The sequence below is a fragment of the Penaeus japonicus genome, unplaced genomic scaffold, assembly GCF_977035675.1.
Source record: "Penaeus japonicus unplaced genomic scaffold, GWHDUDI00000001_assembly GWHDUDI00000039, whole genome shotgun sequence".
Taxonomy (NCBI): Eukaryota; Metazoa; Arthropoda; class Malacostraca; order Decapoda; family Penaeidae; genus Penaeus; species Penaeus japonicus.
Window position 1 is genome coordinate 20,479,161 of NW_028234441.1, and position 8,196 is coordinate 20,487,356.

An 8,196-nucleotide genomic window follows, 5' to 3' on the forward strand; every position below is an offset into this window, starting at 1 on the left:
TTCTGTTTTTTTTTTCTATAATGAGCGCTAAGTTGATGTCGGTTTTCCCTCGAAAATTCCACAAAACTGGCTCGTTTTCCCTTTGAAATTTCCTGCCGTTTGCGTATTGTTACGTTTCGGTCACAGAGAAATATTTCTATCCTTTCGTTTCGTTCACAAAGAGGTATTCCTTGAGTTGTCTTTGTCTCTCTTATTTTCTGTTGTTTTTCTTAATTCCTTTTAAGTATTTTCTATCTTTCGTTTATTTATTTGGCTGTGTTTTATATATATATTTTTTCTTTCTATTTTCATTTTTTTTTCAATAATCATTGCTTGTTGCATAAGTCTATTAGCATATGCAAGGTGATTCTGTCACTATATTTTCTATTTGCAACAAACACAGTATGGATGACACCTAGAAGTCACTATCATCACTATCATCATCACCATCATCATCATAACGACCTCCACTGTCATCATCACCATCATCATCATCATCATCATCACCACCAACATAATAACAAATAGACCGTGGTACCTACACCAGTCATCACCACCACAATAAAACCATCATACTAGCATCATCACCACCATCATCACCACCATCATCATCACCAGCGGTAATAGCAGTAGCGGTAGAATCCAGCGATCGGAGAGACACGCCACTATAAAAAACACACACCTGCCACTGTAAACGAGCACCATAAAACACCATAAAGACTGGAGGACATATCTCTGGAGTCTCCGTCGCTTCTATACCGTCAATTAAGACCTTTACTGCCATCTCTCTCTCTCTTTCTCTCTTTCTCTCTCTCTTTCTCTCGCTCGCTCGCTCGCTCTTTCTCTCTCTCTCTCTTTCTCTCTTTCTCTCTCTCTCTCTCTCTCTCTCTCTCTCTCTCTCTCTCTCTCTCTCTCTCTCTCTCTCTCTCGCTCTCTCTCTCTCTTTTATGGTGTTGTGGAGAGATGGAAGAAAAAGAGGAGGGAGGAAGGGAGGGAGGGAATGTGGAGTGAGGGGAGGGAAATCAAGGGGGAGGGAAAAGGGGGGAGGGGTGAAAAGGGGGAGGGGCTGGCCAAGGGGAAAGGGGGGAAAAGGGGAGTGGAGGGGGAGGGGAGAAGAGGGGTGGGGGGAAAAGGAGAGTGAGTTATGATTAAAAAACGCTGAGTCCTGCCAGGTCACTATTGCTTGAGAAAATAGGTCACTGCAGGTCATCATGTGAACGTCACTGTTGTGTGGTTGCACTGTGAGTAAGGTATGGGGGTGGGGGTGGGGGGTGGGGGGAGTACTGACACAGTACTACACTTGTTTTAATTCTTCTTATACCTGATCACTTTGTTTCTTTTTTTTTTGTTTTGTTGCAGGCCCTAAAAAGAAACAGATATAACACACTGGTATTTAGGGCCTGGACACACACACACACACACACGCACACACACACACACACGTACATGCGCACACACATACACGCATACACATAAAACTGTATATTTTAGTGATTATTTCTTTCCAACATTAACCACGAGCTTTGTTTATACTTCTTTTTTTTTGTTGTAAACATTGAAGGCTCTGGTACCTAACACCTAGGAGTGGTAGCTGTCGTTTATCTTATTTTATTTTTTTAAAGTTCGGCGTATTATTGTTTAATGATAAAGGTCGTTTTTTTGGCATACATTTTTTTTTCTCGTTTTTATTTTCTATTCGTTTTTTCTGTTGTCCTTTTTTTTCTTCTTCTCGTTTTCTATTCGTTCACATCTATTTCCCGCCTTTTTTTTGAAAATCGTTTCCTTTTTTCCATTCTTGGCTTTCCCTTCCCTTTTTCTTGCATTTAGCTTTTTTTTCAAATCGTTTTCCTCTCCTATTTTTCATATATATTATTCCTTCAGAGATTCTCATTTCTTTTTCACGAACTAACAATTCGCACATCGCACATATAATATATATATATTTATATATAACTATCTCTCTCTATATATTTCTATCTCCCTCTTTGTCTCTCCATGTCTATAGAATCATCATTTATTTCTTTGAACACTTCCCCACAGAAGAGAGGAAAATCCTGGGCAGATTTTGAGATGAATCTGTGGCGGGCAGGTCACGTGACAGCGAGGGGGAACCTCTGATGACGTCATGACTCAGGAGGTCAATGGATCTCTGACGTCATCAAAGGTCAGCTTCATGTCACCAAACCAAACCTTCATTCACCTGGTGGTCGAAATTGCCGCTCTGGCCTGGAATCGAGATACAAAAAAAAAGAAAGAAAGAAAAAATTATTATCGATATAAAAAAAAAAAAAAAAAAAAAAAAAAAAAAAATATATATATATATATATATATATATATATATATATATATTATCGAGATCAAAAAATATATATATTTAATTAAATAAAATATTTTTAGTTAAAAAAAATATAGTTAGATATAAGAGAATTTTGATATTTAGAATTAGGGTAATTTGGATAAGCTATATTTTAGGATTTATCATTATAATTTTCTCTTTTATATCTATCTATTTTAGAGGAGTTAGAGAGCTATAGATATCGTGATTACATTGTGCATTATATTTATTTTTAATCTATTTTGATAATCTACTGTCACATATTTCATTCATTTGTCTATTCGTGACTTATAGATAGATAGTTGTATAAGTAGATAAATTGAATAAAAAAAAATCTATTGATAACTACATCCAATTATTCATATATCTTCTAAAATTCATATTGGTATGACAAATATTAATTAGAATGAAAATAGGATAAAAATGAGAAAAGTAGAAACAGAATGAGGAATGAGGAGACAGCGTAAAAAGGTAAAAAATGAAGGATCAAAGAGTGAATGAAATGATGAAATGAGAGAGAGAGAGAGAGAGAGAGAGAGAGAGAGAGAGAGAGAGAGAGAGAGAGAGAGAGAGAGAGAGAGAGAGAGAGAGAGAGAGACAGAAAGAGAGAGAGAGGGAGAGAAATAGAAAATGAGAGAGAGATAGGGTGAGAGAGAGAGAGAGAGAGAGAGAGAGAGAGAGAGAGAGAGAGAGAGAGAGAGAGAGAGAGAGAGAGAGAGAGAGAGAGAGAGAGAGAGAGAGAGAGAGAGAGAGAAGAGAGAGAGAGGGAGGGAAGGAGAAAAAGAAAGAAAGAGAGAGACAGAGAGAGAGAGAGAAACGAGAAGACGAGACAAAGAACAAAATTATAGATAAGAAAACAAACCAACATACTAAAAGGAGAAAAAAAAATAAACATGACAAAAGAAAAATAAGCAAAAGACAATTTGAATTTCTAATGATTGATAAAAAAAATGTATAAATCAAATTAAAATTAAGTTTATCAAGTATTAATCAAAGACTTAAAGAGAAGATGATGCTAGATATAAACAAACCAAAATTATAGCTATGAATATAGAACAAAAAACAACAACATTGATATGATAAAACGACCAAATATTTACACATAGATAGAATAAAGACATTATATATATATATATATATATATATATATATATATATATATATATATATATATATATATATATATAATCCCAAAAGACAGAGAGACTCAGGGTCGAAAAAGTACCCTATACAGACAAGCAGGAAAACTCCTTCTCTCCTTCTGCCCTTATCTCTCTCTTTCTCTCTCTTTCTCTCTTTCTCTCCCCCGCTGACCCCCTCTGCCCTACTGACCGCCATGTGCCATGATCATGCCCTCAGGAGACGAGCGCTGGGAGAGACTCAGCATGTCAGGAGGTTGTGCCATGAAGTGTCCTGCTTCTGTCACAGGGGGACCTCCTAATGCTGCCAGGCCGGGGTAGTCACTCATGGGTCCACCGGGGGGGAGGGGCTGTTCCATGGCGGGGGGGAGACCTGTTTGGGTAGGGGGGAAGGGGGAAAGGAGGGGGTGGAAGGGGAAAAAGGGGGGGAAAGGGACAAAGGAGGGGGTGGAAGGGGAAAAAAGGGGGGAAAGGGGGGTGAGGGTATGGGGGAGGGAGGGAAAGGAGGGGGAGGGAGGGTATGGGAGGAGGGGGAGGGGGAGGATGGGAGGGGAGAAGGGAGGGTATGGGGGAGTGTGAGGGTATGGGAGGGGGGAAGGATGGTGGGAAGGGTAGGGAGAGGGGAGAGAAGGAGGCACGTGGAAGAAGGGTGATAGGAAGGGAGGGGAGGGAGAGGATAAGGGAGGGTGAGGGAAGGGGAGAGGGGAAGGGAGGAAGGAAGGAGTTAACAAGAGTAAGAAAGATAAGTAAAGGAAAAAAAAATCAGAACGTTTGGGGAAAGGGGAAAAGGGAGAGAGAAAGAGAAAACAGAATTAATGTAAAATATTAATATCACATCCATATCACTCATCAATCATAAAAAACACAATACAATATTTCCAGCCATCAAAATTATTCAAATTATGCAATTGTTTATTATTTCATTTATTTCCCCCCTCTCTCCTTCTCCATCTTATTCACAAAATATCTGTCTTTTTTTTCAAAAAAAAAAAAAAAAAAAAAAAAAAAAAAAAAAAAACATTATCACGTGTTACATCTTATCCTAATTTGCATACATGTCATGCGTCATGTCTATTATAATGTCCTAATTTATCATTATTTCTATCTGTCTTACTTATCATTACTATCTCTTTTACCCACGTTCATCTCATTTCATTAAATGTCTTTTTACTTATTCTAATTACTATTACCAAAAATATTAAAAAAAGAGATGAATATAAACACACATACACTTTTTTTCTTTTACTTTTCTCTTTTATACATAAATGTATATAATTCTTTTTCTATTTCTAAACCCCATTTCCCCAAAATTTCCACTCCTTTCAACCCCCAACTCCTTCAACTAACCCCAATATTCCTCTTAACATCAACCCCACTTTGTGAGGTTGATGTTAAGAATTGTTGCAACATCAATGATGCATCAACCATCCTTAGAGATGATTGATGTTATATTCATCCTTTTGTTTATTCATTTATTACCCACCCCAACCCCTTAACCTCATCCAACCCACCTAAAACCTCCCCCTTCAAAAAGAACAACCCCTAAATTCTGAAAACCTCATACACCACTTTAAAATCTCTAACATTAAAATAACACAACCCACAACCTTGCCTACCCCACCTCCCCAACCTCTCCTTGCAATAAGCAACCCCATAACCCCCCCAAAAAAAACTAACCCATTCAAAAAACACCCTCAAAACCCCAAAAACCTCATCCACCTCTTCAACCCCCTCCCCCCTCCTATACAACCCCCAAAACATCATCAACCCCCTACCCCCTCCTCTACAACCTACAAAACCTCACTCATCCCTTCAACCCCCTCCCCCCATCCCTTGCAACCCCCAAAACCCCATCCAACCCCCCCTCCCTCCCCCACCCCTACAACCCCCCCACCCCTCCAACCCCCTCCCTCCCCCACCCCTCCACTCCCTCCCATCCCCCTCACCCACCCCCCACCCCTAACAACCCCCCCTTCAAAACCTCACCATGCGGGAAGCTCATCCCGGGGGGCGGCGGGGGTCCTTGTCCCGGGAAAAAGTCATGAAACCCCTGGGGTCCATATCCGAAGGCATCGCCGTAGTAAGGGAAGCCGTCCTCCATGCTGGGGGACATGCGCATACCCCTCAGTTTGCGGGGGTTGCCGAAGAGGTGCGCGCGCATGCCCATCGAGGTTAGCTGCTTCATCCGTCGCTCTTTGCTGCGCTTGTTTTGGAACCAGACCTGTTTTTTTTTTTTTTTTTTTTTTTTTTTTTTTTTTTTTGAGGGGGGGGGGGTTGGTTTGGGGTTGGGTTGGGGTTTGGGTTGGGGTTTGAGTTGGGGTGGGGGTGGGGTTTGGGGGGTTGGGAGAGGGTTGGGTTGGGTTGTTGGGGTTGGAGTTGGGTGTGGAGTTTGGGTGTGGGGTGAGGGGTTGGGTTGGGGTGTTGGTATAGGGGTTAAAGGTGTGGGGTTGGAAGTGTGTGGGTGTGGGGTTGGGAGGAGAGGGGTGTGTGTGTGTTGGGTGATTAGAATGTGATTGGAATGTGGAGGTTGTGTGTGAGTGTGGGTGGGGAGTGGGGGAGGGGGTGGGAGAGAAAAAAGATCTTTTATTAGAAATTACTATAATAAACATATAAATCATTTTTTATGTGGTATTGTCTTTGCAAAATTTTTTAAAAATAATATTTGTCCTTATTGCACACTATCATTTATGATAATATTGATAATGATAATGATGATAACAATATTTCATCACAATTAGTATCATTAATTGTATTGGTATTAGTCTTAGTAATAATATCTTCATTATCATTATCATTATCATGAGTGTTATCATCATCATTATCATAAGTGTTATCATTATCATTATATTATCATCATCATTAAAATAAGTGTTATCATCATCATTATCATGAGTGTTATCCTTATCCTTATCATGAGTGTTATCATTATCTTTATCATAAGTATTATCATTATCATTATATTATCATCATTATTATCATAAGTATTATCATTATCATTATAATTTTCATTATTATCGCCTATTTATCACATCATCTTCATTATCATCATCGTTATCACTATCGTAATTTCGTAATTTCGTAATAAAAACAATAAAACGAAACCAATATTTCCGTAAGTACATAAAAAAATGTCAACGAAATATCAACATTTATTCATTTATTCAACATTCGTATCATTTACTCATTACATGTGAGTAAGTTTATTCATACTCATTATTTTACTCATTAAGTTACTGTTTCATTCTTTTGATTTGCTTCTTATCACCTCAACACCATACCATCGTTTCTCAACACCATATCACTATTCCTACACTATATTGTCACTAGCAACATCATCATAAAGCCATATCACCATCGAGCAACACTATGCTATCATATCACTATCCTCTAACATCACTATACCACCTTCCCCATCACCATAACCTCATCTCACCTTCCCTTAATACTATACCACTATCCCCCAACACTATGCTATCATATCACCATTCCCTAACACTTCCCCGACACCATACCCCCTATCTGACTTTCCCAACACCATTTTTCATCACCATACCAACCTCCTCAACACCGTATCACCATCTTCCATCTTCACTCAGCACCATACTACCATGTCACCCTCCACCTTCACCATACCACCTCTTTCCCATCCCCAACACCATACCCCATCACAAACACCATATCACCTCCTTCCCATCCCCAACACCATACGAACCTCCCCATCACCATACCACCTCCTTCTCATCCCCTACACCATACCTAATCACCACCACCATACCACCTCCTTCCCATCCCCATCACCATACCACCCTCCCCATCACCATCTCAACTTCCTAGCATCAACCATATCATCCTCCCCCAACACCATACCACCATCCCAACTTCCCAACACCATACCACTCCTCGTAATTACCATACCACCATCCTCCATCATCATACCACCATCTCAACCTCCCGATACCATACCATTCTTCCCATCACCATACCAGCACCATCCTCCCTCCCCAACACCATAACATAATCTCAACCTCCCAACACCATCTCAATATCCCCATCACCATACCCCATCACCATAGCACCCTCCACCACTCTCCCCTCCCCATACCATCATCTCAACCTCCCCATCATCATACCACAATCTCAACCTCCCCAACACCATACCACCATACCACACTCCCCATCACCATACCACCATCTCAACCTCCCAACACCATACCAGCACCATCCCCCCTCCCCCCTCTTCCTGCCATCCCGCTCTCGGTTCAGCCATTTCTCGTGACTGGCAGCAATATTGACACGCAAATTACTCCCTTAATTATCATGTTAATAAGGTTCACACCATTTTCCTGCCATTAGGCCGTCGGCGGGTCTGTCGCTTTTCGCCTATGAGCTCGAGGGGAAGGGGGGGAAGGGGGGTAAGGGGGAGGGGGGGATAAGGAGGGGGTGGGGAAGGGGGATGAGGAGGGAAGGGGGAGGGGTGGAGGGGGATTAAGGAGGGGGGAAAGTGGGAGGGAAGGTGGGAGGGGGGAGGGGGATAAGGAGGGGGAGCAAGGAGGGGTGGGGGGAGGGGGAAGTAAGGAGTAAGGAGGGGGTTAAGGAGAGGGAGGGGGGAGGAGGGATTAAGAAGGGGGTAGGGGATGGGGAGAGGGGATGGGAAGGGGGAGTAAGGAGGGGAAGGATGGAAAGGGGGTGAAGGAATAAGGAGGAGGAGGAGGAGGAGGAGGAGGGAGGGGGAGGAGAAGGAGG

The 8,196-nt window shown here is 41.4% G+C and overlaps 1 protein-coding gene across 1 annotated transcript; it reads right to left on the minus strand.

Annotated features, from left to right (window-relative positions):
- Positions 1-2,067: 2,067 nt before the first annotated feature.
- Positions 2,068-5,672, minus strand: LOC122255447 (uncharacterized). The gene is made up of 3 exons (XM_086533493.1): positions 5,440-5,672; positions 3,647-3,826; positions 2,068-2,205 (listed from the first exon to the last, which is right to left on the minus strand). Exons 1-3 carry the CDS (start codon positions 5,636-5,638, stop codon positions 2,156-2,158), a joined length of 429 nt encoding a protein of 142 aa, XP_086389619.1. The 5' UTR covers positions 5,639-5,672; the 3' UTR covers positions 2,068-2,155.
- Positions 5,673-8,196: the final 2,524 nt, after the last annotated feature.